At 40.6% G+C, this 19,662-nt stretch overlaps 1 protein-coding gene across 1 annotated transcript in view; it reads right to left on the minus strand.

The window, feature by feature from the left end:
* Positions 1–19,662, minus strand: part of CTTNBP2 (cortactin binding protein 2) — a 193,250-nt gene that overhangs the window by 17,494 nt on the left and 156,094 nt on the right. The window contains 5 exon segments of the mRNA XM_048836159.2: positions 5,722–5,907; positions 6,229–6,434; positions 9,600–9,778; positions 18,076–18,263; positions 18,558–18,710. Of these exon segments, the coding sequence (XP_048692116.2) occupies positions 5,722–5,907; positions 6,229–6,434; positions 9,600–9,778; positions 18,076–18,263; positions 18,558–18,710 (912 nt within the window).

Consider the following 19,662-nt stretch of genomic DNA (forward strand, 5'->3'; position numbering starts at 1 on the left):
AATAGAAATAGGGACATACAAAATTCTAGGAAGGACATTCATTTTACCTGACACACTGAAAGTTAACAAACTCCATCTCCCCAAATCATTAACCACTTGTGCAGTAACTGGTTCTATATTTATTTTAGGGATGTCCTGAATATTTTTGGGGATCAGTATTCCTAAATACTTCATATAAGAGGATTGCCATTGAAAATCCCAGTTTGAGAAAAGGCTTTTGTGGACATATTTGTTAATGCACAAGATTTCTGATTTACCTTAATTAATTTTACATCCTGAATTTAAACTTATTAACAGTGTTAGAAGGTTAGGAATGGTAATCTTAGGTGTAGATACAAGAGCATCATCCTCATAGAGCACAATTTAGTTCTCTGTTTGGCCCACCGTAATGCCATAAATATTTTGATTTGCTCAGATGACAATGGCTAAAGGTTCTAGAGCTAAATCAAAGAGAAAAGGAGAAAGGGGGCAGCCCTGCCTCATACCTCTCTGTGATGGAAATAGGGCAGAAATAATACTATTGGTAACTATCCTGGAAGTTAGATTGGAGTATAAAAACTTAATCCAAGAAATAAATTATATACCAAGTCCAAAATTTTGCTAATATGTAAAAGAGGGTATACGTTGAAAATATTTTTCAGCATCTAAAGAAACAACTGCTAAAGATTCTTTAGAATCTCTCTAAGTGGCAATATTATCAATCAGTTGATGCAAATTATTGGAGCAATGTCTGTTATGGAAGATTTGTGTGTGTAAGGAGTAACAGTGCTTTGTCCAATTTATTGCTACATACCACACAGTCAGATATTAATAAACAATGTCAACAGTTTTATGCAAGCTATATTTAGCTGAAGAGGGATCAGTAAAGATGCCCTAGATAACATTTTTAGCAGATTGCCTCTGCCACAGATCTCTGATACCCCTCTAGAAATTGTGGAACTGACTGTAAAAGAAATGAAGGCTGGAAAGACTCCTGGCACAGACAGGTTCCCAACTGAATTTTTACAAAAAGTTCTCTGAAACCTTAACACCTACATTATTGAACATGTTCAGTGAGACCAAGAATGAGCAAACTCTCCAGCCTACTCTAAATGAATTGTAATTTCAGTTATTATTACACCCAGGAAAGACCTTGGACTATGTAGCAATTATCGTTAGCCTTTTGCTTAAGTCTGTGTGCCCACAGCTTGCCAGCTCTCTCGCCAGATTCCCAGTAGTTTTGCTTGAAACAGAATAAAGCAAACTCTGTTTTTTGGGACAGAAGTGTATTGATTTCAATTCTGTGTTCTCTCCATGTCTTTTTATAGGTGGCATAAGAGATGATATGGCCTCTGATGAAGGCTTTAAAGGTTTCCCAAAGCGTGGCAGCTGATGAAGTGGTGGGGGCACGTGTTTTTTTTTTTTTAAAGTTCTAACTCTTGTTGGAGAGAGTTAACAAATGATGTATCAAACAGTGGAATGGTATTTAAGCTCCACATTTTAGATAGGGGTATATACCCTGGGGGTCTAACAGACAAATGTGCCCATATTTAAAAAAGGGAAGAAGGAGAATCCAAGGAACTACAGACCGGTCAGCCTCACCTCAGTCCCTGGAAAAATAATGGAGCAGGTCCTCAAGATACCCATTTTGAAGCACTTGGAGGAGAGGAAGGTGATCAGGAACAGTCAAATTGGATTTACCAAGGGCAAGTCATGACTGACCAACCTGATTGGCTCTGTGGATATGGGGAAAGCAGTGGATGTGATATACCTTGACTTTAGCAAAGCTTTTGATATGGTCTCCCACAGTATTCTTGCCAGCAAGTTAAAGAAGTATCGATTGGATGAATGGACTATAAGGTTGACAGAAAGCTGGCTAGATCATCGGGCTCAACGGATAGTGATCAATGGCTCCATGTCTAGTTGGCAGCCGGTATCAAGTGGAGTGCCCTAGGGATTGGTCCTGGGGCCGGTTTTGTTCAACATCTTTATTAATGATCTGGATGATGAGATGGATAGTACTCTCAGCAAGTTCGCAGATGACACTAAGCTGTGGGGAGAGGTAGATAGGCTGGACGGTAGGGATAGGGTCCCGAGTGACCTAGACGAATTGGAGGATTGGGCCAAAAGAAAGCTGATGAGGTTCAACAAGGACAAGTGTAGAGTCCTGCATTTAGGAAGGAAGAATCCCAAGCACCGCTACAGCCTGGAGACCGACTGGCTAAGAGGCAGTTCTGCAGAAAAGGACCTGGGGATTACAGTGGATGAGAAGCTGGATACGAGTCAGCAGTGTGCCCTTGTTGCCAAGAAGGCCAACAGCATATTGGGCTGTATTAGTAGGAGCATTGCCAGCAGATCAAGGGAAGTGATTATTCCCCTTTATTTTGTACTGGTGAGGCCACACCTGGAGTAGTGTGTCCAGTTTTGGTCCCCCCACTACAGAAGGGATGTGGACAAATTGGAGAGAGTCCAGCAGAGGGCAACAAAAATGATTACGGGGCTAGTGCACATGACTTATGAGGATAGGCTAACGGAAACTGGGCTTATTTAGTCTGCAGAAGAGAAAAGTGAGGAGGGATTTGATATCAGCCTTCAACTACCTGAAGGGGGTTCCAAAGAGGATGGAGCTCAGCTGTTCTCAGTGGTGGCAGGTGACAGAACAAGAAGCAATGGTCTCAAGTTCCAGTGGGGGAGGTCTAGGTTGGATATTAGGAAACACTGTTTCACTCGGAGGGTGGTGAAGCACTGGAATGGGTTACCTAGGGAGGTGGTGGAATCTCCATCCTCAGAGGCTTTTAAGGTCCGACTTAAAGCCCTAGCTGGGATGATTTAGTTGGTGTTGGTTCTGCTTTGAAGTGGGGACTGGATTAGATGACTTCCTGAAGTCTCTTCCAACTCTGATATTCTATGATGCTATGAAATATATTTAGGAGCACAGTCAGCTATAACAATAGCACAAATGCCATAATCAGTGAAAGAACTGATCAAGTCTTCTCACACTAAGAAATAGTCCAATTCTGAATAAGTTGAATGAGCTGCAGGAAAAAAATCAAACAAATAAACAAAACAAAAACCTATAGTCTTTAGCCATTGGATTATCCAATCTCCACACATCCTGTAAACCTAAATCACCCATGTATGTAGGTATGAAGTACCTGACAAGTAATCACGTTTTTATATGGAGATGGAGCAGATTTATAAAGGACTGAAAGAAAAAAAGAAAAGAAAATGAACATACGTATCATTCAACTACCACCTATCAACTTATTTAGAGCAGCCATATCAGATCTCAGAGAACAATACATAAATTACATACAGTCAAATCATTCCATATATATCTCCTCTTGTGAGGGAGGAGTTTGCAGATTTTTGAGGTATTTTTCTGCCTTCTGAGGGGACCTGAATGATACTATCTTGTCGCCATCTTTAATATTGAACATTGCCAGATATTTAATAAAATAATTCTAGTCCATCTTCCTAGCCAATTGTTGTGCTTGGTTAAAAGCTGCCCTCACTGCAACCATATCACAGGGATAATCTTGAGCTTATGCTCAAATAAATTTGTTAGTCTCTAAAGTGCCACAAGAACTCCTTTTCTTTTTGCGGATACAGACTAACATGGCTGCTACTCTGAAACTTGAAAAAACAGTATTTTAATTGCTGGTTCTCCCCCAAGAGCTCCTTTTTTCCTCTGGATTTTTGCAATATAAGCTCCTTAGTGGTAAACTTCAGGAACTACACAATCAATGCTCTAGGCTGACCTCCTGGAGCTGGCGGGAAGGGCTATGGCCCAGTGTGCCCACTCAATTTCAAAACAAAAATTTACCAGCAGATCCAACAACTTAGTTAGGGACAAATTCAGAGGGTTTGCCTTTTCTTATTCCCTCAGGGACACCCACAATTCTTGTGTTACATTGTTGTGAGCCATTGTCTAGATCAATTGGCTTGGTCTCAGTAGTCTTGATATCATTACAGTTCTTCATAACCTGGAATTTGTTCTCTTTGAGACTATCTTCCACTTCAGAAGTTCTGTGTTCTACTTCCCCATTCCATCTGGATAGAGCATGTACGGGAACTCTGAATCTGAGGCACAGTGGTAGGGTGGAAACTAGATTTAATTTCAACAGTCTCTGCAGCCATCTGTTGCAATACAGCCATCAGCTGCGCTCCATCAGATTCAGGCACCATTTTGTTTGCAGAATCAGGGAGGCAGATCTCTATTTTTTCAGTGTTTTCAGATTTGGAGAGGAAGATGCAGAGCTAGAGGGCACCTTGGGGGTTTCAGCAGTCAGGCACAATATTTCTTGGGGTTGGGGATGGTGGGTTTAGGGGATGATGTTCAGGGATTCCCCGTGGACTACTTCAGAGCTCAAGCAACCTGCATCCACCTTGGTTACAGCACCCTCTGAAGTCCTCTCTGTGCTGTTTAAAAAATGCTATTTTTTCTATTCCAGAAGTAGTTGATTTTACATATGGATAATGCAATCCGTGTATAATTTATAGTTAACCATTTACTGGCTGATTCATGATCTCTGGGTGACAGGTATTATAAATTTATAAATGCCACTTATTAATTATATCTGCCACACTATTGTAGCTGCATTAAACCAGTTATCAACTATATAGTAACCTCTTATGTAAGGAACTGTGGAAGCCTTTGTTACGGCTTAGCTAGGGAACTTCCGCTTTCTCAAGGCCGCCCGGTCACTGCAGGACATGGAGAACCAACTGTAACCGGTTTTAGGCCGGTTTTGTCTGCCTTGCATGGCCCGTTGCCAGGTAGCGGAAAGCCCCCTTAGGAAAGTACCTAATTATATATTCATGAGCTGTTTCTGTGTACTGCTTATTATGGCTCGCTGATTGCCCCTTCGTCGGACTCCGTCCCAGGCAAAGCTCCGGTGTGCTGGGTTCTCCGCCTCTGTGACAGCAATGCTTGGAGTCCCCATTGCAGGTGTGTCACTAACCTTCAATAAAGCCAATAACTCACTGCTTAGCTGCGTGTGGGTCTCGTTTTCCAGAGTACCTCTGCTGGCCTGCGGTGCTTCGAACGCCTTGGCCTAGAACATCTTAGAACCTCTAAAATACAATGTCTTTCCCTACGTGAACTCTGGATTTTTTTAAATTTATTTTTGGCAATGAAGAGGAAACCTTAGAAAAAACCCTGCAATTTAAAAACCAGAGACTTTTGCCCATCTGATAATTTTGAGGTAGAGGAAAGAATGCCACCAACTGCATCTCCACCATCATTTCCTACAGTCCCTATCTTATTCTTTGGAGTTCTCCCATTCAATTCCAAAACTGGCTTGATTCCACTTAGCTGGCAAAAGTGAAAAGATCATAGATTGAGAAAGTATGTCTGATTTTTATGATAACCATTTACATTATTGTTGTGTATATATAAAAAGCATGTAAAACAATTAGATTATTTAACTGACATACTTACTATGTCATTTAACACTTTATGTGCTATAAATAACAGGAAGGACATTTAACGAGAACAAAAATAAATTTAAGTAGGCTATTGCAAAAGTACCAGAAAAAGAGCAAAAGAGCTGAACAATTTTCAAAAGACATGAACATTAAATGCACCTTGTTTTTGCTGAGAATTAAAAGGAAGTTCAAACATGAAAAAAATAAAAACCAGTTTCTTTCCAGGGTCATATCTACTCATCTCAAAAACAACACCCTCCCCCAAAACAAAAGACTAACATGTTTTCCGTGGTCCCAAATAACAAGCTTTACCTTCTGTATTTGCCTCCTGCTTACTCCATGATTGGGAAGATGAATGGCCTGACTTCTTACGAGGACTTGTGCTCACCTTTCTCCAGGAAGCATTCTCTCCTCTTTTCTTATTACAATTTTTGTAGCTTGAAACCATGGCTAAGGGGAAATTTCCTCCTTTAAAGTCTGCTATGCATCTATCCAGATCTGAAACAATATTAATACACATTTTAAAAAAAATGCTGAGTGCATTGCAGCATTTAGAGATATGCAGTTAGCAAAGAACTAACATGGCCTCTAAGATTTCTCATCACTATTCCGTTCAATGGGATCAAACTCTTTTAATCACAAGACTTACCATATCTGTGAAATTACTGTTATGTACTGACGTCTTCTCTAAAGTGCTTTGAGATATACTGATGAGAAGTGCTACATTTATTTAAAAAAAATCATTAAATGATGTTAATCCTGCTTAAGAAATTCCAGTATATAACTGCTTGCTTTCTAGCTGAGCTTGTTCACTGTTACCTGTTCGTGGAAGAGGACAGCCATGCAGAACAGCTTTGTTTAGCAAGATACTGAGAGCTGCTTTAACTACAGCCTGTTGGCCTTGACTAGGACTTTTTTTGGCTGCTGTCTGTCCCAGTGCAGACGGTCTCTTCACAGACACTCTGGAGAGTATTGCTTCTTGAACTCTGGGAGCAATGACAGTGTTCCATAATTTGGACAGCCACCTTGAAGCATACAGAAAACTTTACAATCAGGACAAGTTATCAAACATGTTTTACACATAACTTATTTATTAAAGATGACTTACAAGTAGGGTAGGGAAACGGATTTTGTGCCTTTAATTTGTTTTTGTTTTAACATTAGAAACTGACATCTTTGGCTAGCCTGACCAAAAGAGGAAGTGGCTTGCATTTTTTATTGTTGTTAACAATTTAACTCAAATGCTTGTCCAAAGAGTTAGAAGAAAAGTGGTTTCCATTAAAATTTGATATCCTTCTTTCTTAATTTGAGGTCTGAAATACCACCCTCTCCCCAATCAGCGCAAGGCAGAGGGATGATGTTTGGTCAAACTAAAATGCATGATGCCCAAACTCCCAAATAAAGGGGAGGAGGGAAAGTTGGAGCAGGTAGCGCCTCTAATATCAGTTGCATAGAGAAATGTGCATGAGGGAGAGGCTTTCTCTGCCTGCCCCTTGCTGGTCTGGGGATGGGGGAGGGAATGGAGAAACCAGTTAGCTATTACGCTCCTTCCCCAAATTTGAAACCTGTCCAGGACTTCATGAGCCATATTGTTTTATGACTGCTCTGCCTTCCTTTCCTGTAGTTGATGTATACTAAGCTGTGCTTCAGGATGCAGTGGTCTGACCACTTGTCTGTTTTTGGAATCAGAATGGAATTTTTCCTCGTTGGGTCAAACTGGCAACAGTCTGGTGATTTTTTTTGCCTTCCTCACAGCATTGTGGAGGCACAGCTGGGTTAAAAGAGAAGAAATAGCAAATAATATTAAGAGATAATATAGGAATGTTGTTTGTTGCAACTTGCTGCTAGTGTATAATGCAGATAAAGGATATACAAGATCAGCTCCCAAAGGTAAATGAGACCCGGGACTTTGCGGATGAACTTGGGCCTATAAAGAGAAGGGGAACGTGAAGTCTTTGCAGACCCAGGTCCCCTTTGACACTCTGTACCCACATCCTTCCATGTGCAGGGGATGACAGGCTACAGAAGTGAACAGCATATGAAGGGTAGGCTGAAGAGCATCTATCTTGGTTATTAGTTATATGATACAAGTCCTGTTAACCTGCAGCCAGTGAAATGTCTGGTATGTGAGGGGAGGTCATATAACACCCTCCCTATTGTTAAGTTAATAAAGTTGCATCTGGCCACTTAAGTCAGTCCTTGTGTCTGTTTTTCATTCTGGCATCTCCTGCTCAAGCTCCCCAAATACATGAGATACTATTAAGTCCTACAATATAAACAAACGCTAGCCTTGAGCCTATTTGATATTTCTAAGGTATAAATTTTAAAACAAGGGGGGTGGTGGGAAAGAAAGGGCTATGAAAAGTCTCTTTCACACCTCCTTTATACATCATAATGAAACAAAACAAAAAATTCCCTTTGGAAGATCACACTTAATTCTCAAGACCAAGGACAACAGAAATACAAGGGCATAGAAAATCAGCAAGAACCATGGAACTGGAGTCTTCCGAATTTACTTGTTCTGCTCTCTAGAATCTAAGGGCTTGTCTACACTTAAAATGCTAAGCCGCTGCAGTTGTGCCACCGTAGTGCTTCAGTATGGATGCTACCTATGCCAATGGGAAGATTCTGCCATTGGTGTAGGTAATCCACCTCCTTGAGACACAGTAGCTACGTTGACTGAAGAATTCTTCCATCAACCTAGAGCTGTCTAGACAGGGACTTAGGTCAGCTTACCTACACCACACAGGAGTGTGGATTTTTCACATCCCTGACAGATGTAGTTAAACTGGCCTAATATTTTAGTGTTGACCAGGCCTAAGTTGCCACTTTCAAAGGAGGAAGGTATAACACACTTCTGGCTGCAAAAACAGCTGCCACTGATGTCTTGCTGAGCATACTGTTCAGGCGGATAGGTTGAAACAACAGCACCCAGTGAGCCATCAATGAAACCTAATTATCGCCATTTAAATCCCAACACTATTAATTACCACACTACCAAGCAAGATATATCCAGTAAGTATTCATTGTAGCTATGTTTATTTTTATTGTTTATTCCCTGACAAAAACTACATTAAGATGGAGTTAAGGTTGAAAGTACATATCAAAAAGTTAAGGGTAAAAACCAACATTACAGCGATGCTGTAATTATCCCAAAACTACATATTATCCCAAAACTAGTCAATTCAGAGTTAAGGTTACACTTAAAATAAATCTAAATCCATTATGGTTGGAAATTTATAGTTAAAGTACTCCAGCAACTTTAACTCTGTCCTGTTGTGATGCCATGCAATAACCACATAGTTAAGATTAAGGCATTTCAGTGTTTAAGGTCCCAGATTAGATTTAACTGATTTTTATAGACACAGATTTTTTTCCATATTGCCCCTGCCCAATGTCATAACTGATTCATTGTGTAACCAGTAACGACCATTAAGCTTCAAGCAGATACCAAATCCACATTTGGATAATGATATTTTGGGGAGACACCTGGTGGGGATTGGGACATCTCTGGGATAGAAGAGGGTGGAGGGAAAATGCAAGTAAATGAGCTTTGGACGTAATAACAGAGTGACAGGAAGGAGTCAGGCAGCTGCAGGAGCTCGGCAGAGGAGACTGGAGCCAGGGGCCAGGCAGGATCTGGAGGAGACTAATAGTCAGGGTCTAATAGTGGCATTAGTGAGAGTGTAGGAAAGCAGGCTGGACAATGTGTTTGGAGGAGTTTTGTATGAATATGCCAAGTAGCCAGACTGGCGCACAAAACAAATATGAACTGAAGATTCATTGACTATCTAATGTAGCCATGCAGTGTGTTTTAGCTGACCGTTATGAATCACAAATATGTTAGCTATTTCCCTATTCTTTTGTATTAATCACAAACGTGTTTTCAAAAGTGTTGGAACATAGGCTCTTTTCAGAAGCAGAGTATGTTGATTTAACATACCAAACAATTGTGACATTTTCAGGAAAAACAGGAAACTTTGTATGTTTTCTGCACAATTTTACTGGCTGTTTAATTTTAGGCTATGCACACCATAGTTTTAATAACTGTAACTAAAAGATGATACTTCTATTTTCAAGATCATAAAAATATCTTATTGGATTTGGGAAACACATGATCATTATGTTCATAAATATTTTTAGTACCTCACTATGCCTTAACACTGGCAATCAGGGAATATAACTCTTACTTCAGTGTGACTTGGCCATGCCCAGGCTCCATCGGACAAGAGAAGAAATGTTTTGGCCCTATGAGTGCTTCAGGTGCACCTAAACGGGATAAGCAGGAGTTCAGCTGGTGCCAAACGGCAAGAATCCAGTCTATGATCTTGCACACTGGATCACATGGAAGGGGCACTTTACCTCTGAACTACAAAGACAGAAAAGACAAAGGGTTTGACATAATTTCATACCTTTATCAGGAAGGAAAGGGATCGGCTCTTTGGCATGTTGCCCATTGTGAAATCAGGTACATTTCAAAAACCACTTAATATACCTCATCTAAATAATCAGGAAAAGAAAGATTAAGACGATCAAATCTTCATTGAGTATCCTGTACTGCTGCATTAAATCTTATTGCCTTAAACATATATTAAACACATTTTCATAGAAACAAAGAGCTCAAATAACTTTGTGAACATAGTCAAAGAAAAAAGCTCCAGTGACCTAGAACGTGCAAGTTACACATACCACCAGACACACACGCACGCGCAAAAGAAGAAACAAAGCACAATGATATAAATAATAAGAAGCTTATGTATTCCTACAGAGAATAACATACAGATGACTGATGCTACTGTTTAGTAACCTCACTTTGACAAGCTGGGGCTTACACAGATTTATAAAACATGCAGGTTCTTTTTTAAATAAATAAGAGTGATACACTTGGGAATGACATTTTTCCTAAATTAACATTTCATGATATCTAGGCATCTGGACTTAAATAACTTGCATGTTAGTATTCCTAGTGAAAATGAAAAATCTGCGAAGGTGAAAATCCCTATGAAGTTCAGGTGCTAAGATCAGATGAATGCTGAACTGTCTTGTTGGCTCTAGAGGGTTTATATTCAAAATGCAAAATGTGCTAATTTTAAAATGACATGCAGTAAAACACTTGGTTTTCATAGGATCACAATCTCTTCCTGGTGCTTAGAAATTAAAAATCAAAAAAATAAAATCTCCCTACTCTTTGTTTAACAGTACAGCCAAATAAAGGTATGCACTGTGATTATTTTCCACAATATGCATCTCACTGTGTAAGATTATGGCAAAGATTCTTTGTTTTCAAATTGTAGGTAAGATTGGACTCTTGGCACTACCAAGTAATTAGGAAAATATTTTCCACCAGTTGAATTCATTTTAGTCACAACATGTAGCTAACGTAGACAGATTCTTTACTATGTTATACATAAGGCTGTGTATATGAAAAGAAAAGAAAGAAAATCACAGGCCACGATTTTGTTGAGGTAAACTGCTACTTTCAACATTTGCCACAACTTTTTTGCAATGCCACTCACTCAAATATGGCCCAGACTCCCCTCCATCATAACCTGGTACGGGCAGTGAAAGTGGTGGATAAGGAAGATGATGGAGCCTGGCCAAGGTCCCTGGGGGGCTCGCCCTGCTTCCTGCCCCTAGCTCTGCCAAGTGCTGCCACTTCCACTCAGTCCTGCTGGCCTCACAGTATGCCCAGATACAGTTCCAGCTCCGCCCGGTGGTGTGTATTGGGCCTGCTCTGAGCAGCAGCAACTCCTGTGAGACCCTGAGGACTTTTCTTCCATTGTCTCTCCACCCACTCCAAGGGACAGGCTTAGGGAGGCCTCAGTGAGTGGGGATGGGTGCAGGCTGAGGCTTGTGCCTCCTAAAGGGCTTGGAGAAAAGAGCACCAGTGGTGTCAGCCACCTACAGGGCATCCACAGATCTCTGGTGCAGGGGATTGCCTCCCCCCCGCCTCACCCTTTCTGCGGACTGGAGGAATGGGTGGAGGTGTTATCCAACCCCCGTTAGAGGGTAAAGGACCCTACTGTCAACTTGACATCTAGTCAGAGTTTAGTCCTACACAATGCCCCACCTCCCATCCACCTACACACACCTGCACCCCAAACAGCAACTTTAACAAACTGCGGCCATAACTTTTGGACCAAAAAAAAAAAAAATCACAACTGAGCTAGAGAAGTGTGGTTAAGTGAGTCTTGATGGCTCAGCAGACTGGTCATCTACTTTCATTTCTACGCAGCCTCTCATTTTTAAACTGTTAGATCAAATGTAAGCTAGGTTATTAGTGACTGGAAAATATTGCCATTCTGTGGATAGTCTCAGCCCAATTTTTCCAAAGAGAGAGGTCAGCTTCACAAATACCTCTACATCAAATACAGCTATGAGACTTGCCAACCTTGGAGTATGTCTAGCCAAGGAAAAATGGTCATGGAAGGAATAAGTCCCACCTTCTTTGTGCAAATAATTTCATGCTGTCACATGATCTGTCAAAACCTGAAGTATCTTGTGTTCAGTCTCAGGCAGAAATGACATTAGAGCTAACCTGACTGCTCTCAGTTCTAAGATACCTATATGCAGATTCTTTTCATTTGGTGACCACAGTTATGACTAATAGCCCCCATCACAGTGTAGATGCATCAGAGGTAAATAGTACTGAAGGTAGAGGGAGATTGAAAGGTATACTCATCATCGTTACATTTAGAGCACATGTCGACCACATCAGTGCTGTTAACACCTGCTGTGAAGTTATCAATTTGCAATGCACATTGTCAAAGCTTGGTTTGTAATTTCTTGCTAGCCAGTATTGCAGGTCTCACATCCAAAGATAAGCATATGGGGTCATTGAGGTGACTGATGCTAAGAGACCCAGTACCCGGAGTAAAAGGGTATTGACTTATCTTTTTCCTGCCTCATTGGTTCCATAGCTCTTGCTTTCAGAGTTGCCCCATTTGGATCAACATGACTGGATCCGAAGAAGAATGTCTCCTTCTTCTACCATGAGAATCTGTACTCAGAATAAGTTCTTTGAAGACCCTCTGGTCAGATGGGTCTTTCTCATGTTGACTAGCTCTTTGCAAAGAGGCTGACACCAATGAGGACTAAGCGCTCATGTTTGCCTCAACAGTGATTTCCTTTTGTAGTGGATTGGCTCTGGAAACTGAGACTAACACCACAGTAGTTTTCCTCTTTGGATCCTTCCCACTTACGGATCCTTTAATACTTGGTACTATGGTGGAGGACTTGTTGTTCTTCCCTGCAGACTTGCCTAGAGCTGATGCTGGTCACTGAGATTTGTTTGAACTTTGTACTCACTCACTCAGTTCTGGGTGGTTTTGCTGACAATGATTCTTGTAATAAAATTGCTTGAAGCCTGTTTTGTCTCCTTTTTTTGCTCACATTATAAAAGTCGAGCAAACTGAGCATTCTGATGTTGAGTGTCCCTCATCCAAACATGCCAGGCATCTGGTACATTCATCGGGTGCTAGAAACTACCGGACACGACACACAACTTTTAAAACCAGGCTTTCTAGCCTTTGGTTCCGCTATCTCAAAACCAAAGATTTACAACTAACTTAAACTAATACTATTTAACAAACTACTAATTCTAGCTATAAAATTATTATCTAGCTAACAAGGTACAGAGCCATAAGCTCCCTGGAGCATTTCCTGATCTGTTCAGCTGGTCACAGTTGGAAGGAACGGAGGTGGCTGGAGCGCCATGTCTCTTTTGTACCCTTGCCCTGGAACATTCAACATTCACTGACGGGAGAGGTGCGGGAGGCATGTAACCATTCCAATAGCTGCTGCTAACTAGGGTTCTACTGTTCAGCTGAACCGGTTGGAGCATCTCATGGATGGGAATATGCATAGGACACTTAAAAAAGAAACACAAAATATTTCAATTAGAATATCCTGCTGTGGTGCCTCATGGGAGTTGTAGTTTGGTTTCCCTATGTCCCCATTGTCTTTGATGGGCTGGCACCCCAGCTAGACTACATCTCCCGTGATATACCATAGCCAGAGACTGAGGATGCAAATGGTTTCCTCACCATGAGGAGAGATCACAGAGCATCATGAGAGATGCAGTCCAACCAAGGAGCTCAGTCTATAGAAGAAATTGGGAGCAATGAGGTATCATGGCAGCATTTCCAAATTGAAATTATTTTTTTTGCTAAAACATTTTATTTTTCAATTTCTCACTGAAAAGTCAAAATTGTTCCCTGATCTATCTTATATCTACCTTAAGGTTTTAGACTTAAGGTAGATAGTGCAAGTTGTGCTTAAAAGAGAATTAACTGATCATGGTCATCCCTAGAAGGCAGCCTCAGTGTGTTATTCAATCTGAAGACTAACTGAAATCAGTTTTGTTTTCTGTACAAATAGTTTAACATATTTATGTACAAATAGAAACAGAAGTTGGGAACAACAATGCGGAAAAAACATCTTTAAAAAGTTATTTTATTTTATCTAACTATTATTTAGGAGGACTCAAAAGTGACATTTCCACAAAGTGACCTAATATAAATATATTTATGACAGTTTGCTACTATTAAAATCAATTTAATTCTGTAGCTTTGTTTCCCAATGTACTGCCGCTATTCTTTCTTGCAAGTCCCAAAATAGATATTTCAACCAAGACATACTTTTTGTTTTGGGGCAGTAGATAAAAAGGAATTATTTTCGTGAGAAAGAACCTTTTCTTCTAAATCTAACTACTATACAACTCTGTGATCTATATTTGCAGCAAACATTTGCAAATTCCTGTAAAGATATTGGGTAAAATGCTGACCCATTGAACATAGTGACAAAACTCCCATTGACTTCAATAGGACCGGAATTTCAACATGTTTCCAAGACCATTGATTTGAACAGATCTGTACCAGATGCTTGATTTGTACTCATTTTCTAAAACAGAATATTTGAAAAAATTCAGATTGCCAGAAACTGAAAAGCATATTAACAATTTTCTTTCATTAATAGTTATGCACACTGTCATACAGCATTAATTTATGATTCTATACTTTTAAAGCTAGAGACAAGTAACGATGGCCTGAATCTCACAAACCGCAGTCTTCACACAAAATGAGCAGTGCACACCCAACCCTCAAATACACCATCCGTGCACTAAAGATCACTACTATGTCAGGAGCCAAGCTGCCAAGGAGATGACCAGTGATCAGATCCCCAGAGACATCAGAACTAGATGGGGAGCCTTTTAGAAGTAGATTCTGGCAAGCTACTGGTAGTCACAGGCCAGCTAAACTCTTCAGGTTTTGTTGCTTGCTGAAAAAGGGATTAGAACCCTTGGTTTCTAATATTGTTGAGGCTAAGAGTTCTGTGCTGAGTAGTACTGAGCTCCCTTGAAGCCAACTGATGAGGTAAAAGCTGTCTAAGAAAGGTCTTTCCCTTCCCTTCCCTCCAAAGGAGGAACTAAAGAGCAAGACACAGGTCCAGAGGAATGGAGTATGGCCTTTCTTTCCTTCACTCTCTGTACTATGGCCTCCTCCTGCTCCCCAAACAAGTTGTCTCCAGTGTAAAACCAGTCCTAGATCTTTCTTCAGGTATAATCTGGAAACCTGCAGCCAAGTCAACTAACAGGCATCCAATCCTAAAGGTTGTTTTATGAAAGAGAGTTTAACACTAACCACTATGTGGTTTAGGAACCTATGTCCCATTTTCAAAATTGATTGAGACACTTTGGACCAGATTTTTAAAGGTATTCAGGCACCTAAAGATGCAGACAGGTGCCTTTAAAAATCTGGCCTTTAGGAGCTTAAGTCACTCTTGAAAATGGGACTCTTGAAAATAGGACTTAAGAGCCTCTTAACATTTTACCCCTTGTCTTTACTCTCTGTGTAAATATAATCTTCATCATTAATGGCAGACATGAAGGGTAAAATACACTACTAAATTTTAATTCACAGACCAAAAAAATCACAGAAATTCACGTATTAAAATAAATTCTACGAGTTCCGTTGCACTGTAAAAATAAACAATTCACACAGAAAAAAGTATATGAAAGGAATTAGCCTTTTGAAATAAGTAATTTGAGGAAATTCATAATGGATAGTGAAACTATTTAAGGCTTCTCAGTCAATTTTAAGCACAAGTGGATTTAGCAAGTATGGCATCCCACAAGCACCACTTTTAGCATCAGAATGATTTGTCTAATTTAAAAAGTTATATAAATATTGCCTCATCACAGCATCTCAGCACCTCATAATCATTAATAGATTTTATCTTCAAAACACCTCTCTTAGGGAGAGAGGTATTATTCCCATTTAACAGGTAAAGGGAAAGCAGGCACAGGGGTAAGACTGGTGATTTAACCAAGATCATTCAGAAAGCCTGTAGCTGAAACAGGAATTGAACAATAGGTCTTCTGAATTCCCTATCTTTTCCAGAAATTGAACAACAGATCATCTTTTCTACTCTGACAGCAACCAGTTCTTCTTCAGGCTATCCAAGGTTATCTTCCTTTGCAGATGTTCTGACCAAGCTCCCATTCCAAACCCCCATATTTCTCAACTCTGCAATGGCTGCCATCTTGTTAGTATTATCTGTTACCAAATAGCTTTCAAAGAATTCCACAACTCTGCTCCTGCCTATCTCTGCCCTTATTCCCAGCTGCTTCTTAATACTCAATTTTTTCTCCTCCTCTTGTGTCCTTTTCCTACTCATGTATATCTTACTGCATACTGCCTTTCAGCTCAGAACAAACTTCCAATTTATAGAATCATAGATTCTTAGGACTGGAAAATGACCTCAAGAGGTCATCGAGTCCAGTCCCCTGCACTCATGGCAGGACTAAGTATTATCTAGACCAGCGATTCTCAAACTTTAGCAACTCGAGGACCCCCATTTTGATTTAAAATTCTGGGGACCTCCCATGCCCCCCCCCGCTCAGCCCACACTCCAACCCTTCCCCCAAGGGCCCCACCCCTGCCCCACCTCTTCCCGCCCCCCCTCCCCCACTCACACCATCCCCCCTGCCTCCATCGCTCGCTGTCTCCCACCCTCACTCACTTTCACCAGGCTGGGCAGGGGGTTGGGGTGCAGGAGGGGATGCCGGGTGTGGGCTCTGGGAGGGAGTTTGGGTGCAGGAGGGGGCTCTGGGCTGGGGTAGGGGGTTGGGGTGCAGAAGGAAGTGCAAGGTGCAGGCTCTGGGAGGGAGTCTGGGTGCAGGAGAGGGCTGGGGCACGGGGTTGGCGGGCAGGAGGGGGTGAGGGGTGTGGGCTCCAGCTGGGAAGTGCTTACCTCAGGCGGCCACAGTTCCCAGACAACGGGAGTTGTGGAGTCGGTGCTCAGGGCGGGAGCAGTGTGCAGAGACCCCCTGAGCCCTGATGTGCCAGCCGCTTCCGGGAGCGGCGCAGAGCCAGGGCAGGTAGGGAACCCTGCCTTAGCCCTGCTGCACTTTTAGAGCCTAAAATCTCCCTGTTTGGCTTCAGTAGCCTCCGGGAGATAGAGAGAGGGGGAGTAGTAGAGGGAGGACTTGATCAGCGGGGCCCGCAGACCCCCTGGAGTATCCTCGGGGACCCCCATGGGTCCGCAGACCCCAGTCTGAGAAACGCTGATCTAGACCATCCCTGACAAGTTTTTGTCTAACCTGCTCTTAAAAATCTTCAATGATGCAGATTCCACAACCCCCCTAGGCAATTTATTCCAGTGTTTAACAACCCTGACAGTTAGGAAGTTTTTCCTAATGTCCAATCTAAACAGCTCTTGTTGCAATTTAAGCCTATTGCTTCTTGTGTTAGCCTCAGAGATTAAGGAGAACAATTATTCTCCCTCCTCCTTGTAACAACCTTTTATGAACTTGAAAATGTTATGTCCTCTCTCAGTCTTCTCTTCACCAGACTAAACAAACCCATTTTTTTTCTATCTTCCCTCATAGGTCATGATTTCTAAACCTTTAATAATTTGTGTTGCTCTTCTCTGGACTTTCTCAAATTTGTCCACATCTTTCCTGAAATGTGGTGCCCAGAACTGGACACAATACTTCAGCTGAGGCCTAATTAGCATGGAGTAGAGCGGAAGAATTATTTTTCTGTGTCTTGCTTACAACACTCCTGCCAATACACCCCAGAATGATGTTAACTTTTTTTTCCCAATGTATGCTAAGCCCTTCCTTTTCTCCAAATTGCTTCTGAAAACCCTTTTGTTCTGTTCAGCCTAGCAGAGATACACAGGACACTTAACTGTATCAGATCCACTTACATCTTTAGATTGTAGACTCTCTGGGAAAAGACTTCTATTTTTGCTTCATATTCTATTACCATGTACAGTTACAGGATTATAAACACCTTCAAAGAGATCTTTTTCATGTAGATATTTGCAAACAAAAGGTAACTATCTTTACTACTGTCTGTGGCAGCCCTGTGTCTTTATGCCAATCAAGTGAGGTCATGCTAATTAACTAATAACTATATTTATAGACATGGAACATTTATCCTTCTAACTGACTTTTGTTTGTTTTTAATGTTCTGTAACATTGTTATTTTAGTGTAGTTTTTGGTGTGGAATAGTTATGATATTGTGTGCTCACAAGTTTTTTAAATAAAAGGGTCACTTTTTCTGAACAATTCACTATGTGGCTGGCTATTCTTTCGGCAATAGCACCGCATACTTTCTTCTGAACAAAATACTGTAGCCAATTTCAGTGTTTCTTACCTTATTTATAACTTTCCTTCTTAAAAACCTTTGAAGCAAGCCATGGATTGGTTCCCCATCCCACCTTAGTTGAACCCAGCGGAAATGTTGCTGAACCAACAAGTCAGAGCCTTGGAGACGAGACTTTGCAATTGTCCCCATTAGAAAGCAGTTCTCATGAAAGTAATATGCATCAGGCACACCATTTGCTAAAAATGAACCAAAAGACATTTTACTGCAATAATCAAAAGCTTTCCTACAATCCACGTAAATGATTATTAAAAGCAAGCAGCATTATATATGTTTCTAATAAATGCAATTAAATTACAAATAAAAAATAACTAACATTTCTCACATACAGTTGAGAACAGATAGTTTGAAATTATATATAAAACCAGCAAAACTATAGAATCTTAATCCTCAAAATAAACTCTCCACACATTATTATATTAAACCTGTATTATTATAAAAAATATTTCTCTACTCAACTTTGTTTTTAATACCTTTTTGAAAAGTGCAAGGATTTTCAGAACCACGATTCTCAAGAGGTGCCAGAAAGTCTCCCAGTAAATCAAATAATGAAGCTTTTTCCAGATTCTCTAAAATCACAATGGTTTTCTTGCTCACAGAAAGCTGTTTCATTGGGACCAGACAAGCTGTAACAAAAAGAACCCATTAATATCTACTTGTGCAAATTACTTTTTATTTACAAATATTACATTTAGCATTAGCATGCTGCTTGAGAAACTTTTTTTTATTTTTGCCTTTTAAAATTATGGGGAAAATAGTACAGATTGAATGGATTATGCAACATTTAGTGTTCAAAAACGAAATGGAAATACCAAACAGCAGGGGAAAAAAATTATACTATATAGTAAGAAAAGAATTTTTTTGAAGTTATTATATAAAGAAAGAATCCTAAACTGAATACCATTTCATCTTCACATTTACTACTAACTTCAGTATCCTAATACAATGATCCCTGCTTCAGAGGTGGAGAAGAAAAGATGGTGAGCCAAGAAGATCTCTGGGAATGTGCTTGTTCTTACTCGTTCTGGCACACCGTAAAGCCTACACCAGTACACAAGGCAGTGATGTAATGGTCATTCCAGATTCATAAGACACGCTTTTTTCCCCACACTGTGTTAGCTTGCCTTCCCTGAACTGACTCATGGGGACACTACCCGCTCTGCATTCTAATTCCTCCTCAAGACCCACCTCTTATGTGATGCCTATAGGAAACCAGCCAATTAATGATAGCTAGGTTGAGGCATAGTTGGGGATAGTTGCCTCTTTATCTATAACATCAAAAAAATTGCAAAATGTATATAAAAATTGTATACATGTGATTATATGCCACCCTCCATCTTGCCTAATCTTGGTTTGCCATTTGTTTTCTTAGACCATAAACTCTTCAGGGCAGAGATGTCTCTGTCTGTCTCTCTCTCTCTCTATATATATATGCATGGTACCTACCAGAATGGTACCATACTCTGACTAAGGCATCTGTGTGCCACTGCAATATAAATATAAAACAATAAAACAACACATTGTCTAAGATTGAATTTCAGCTGCCATTGTGTTACCTACCGACCCAACGTTGTTAGA

Source organism: Caretta caretta, chromosome 1 (genome assembly GCF_965140235.1).
Source record: "Caretta caretta isolate rCarCar2 chromosome 1, rCarCar1.hap1, whole genome shotgun sequence".
NCBI classification, from domain to species: domain Eukaryota; kingdom Metazoa; phylum Chordata; order Testudines; family Cheloniidae; genus Caretta; species Caretta caretta.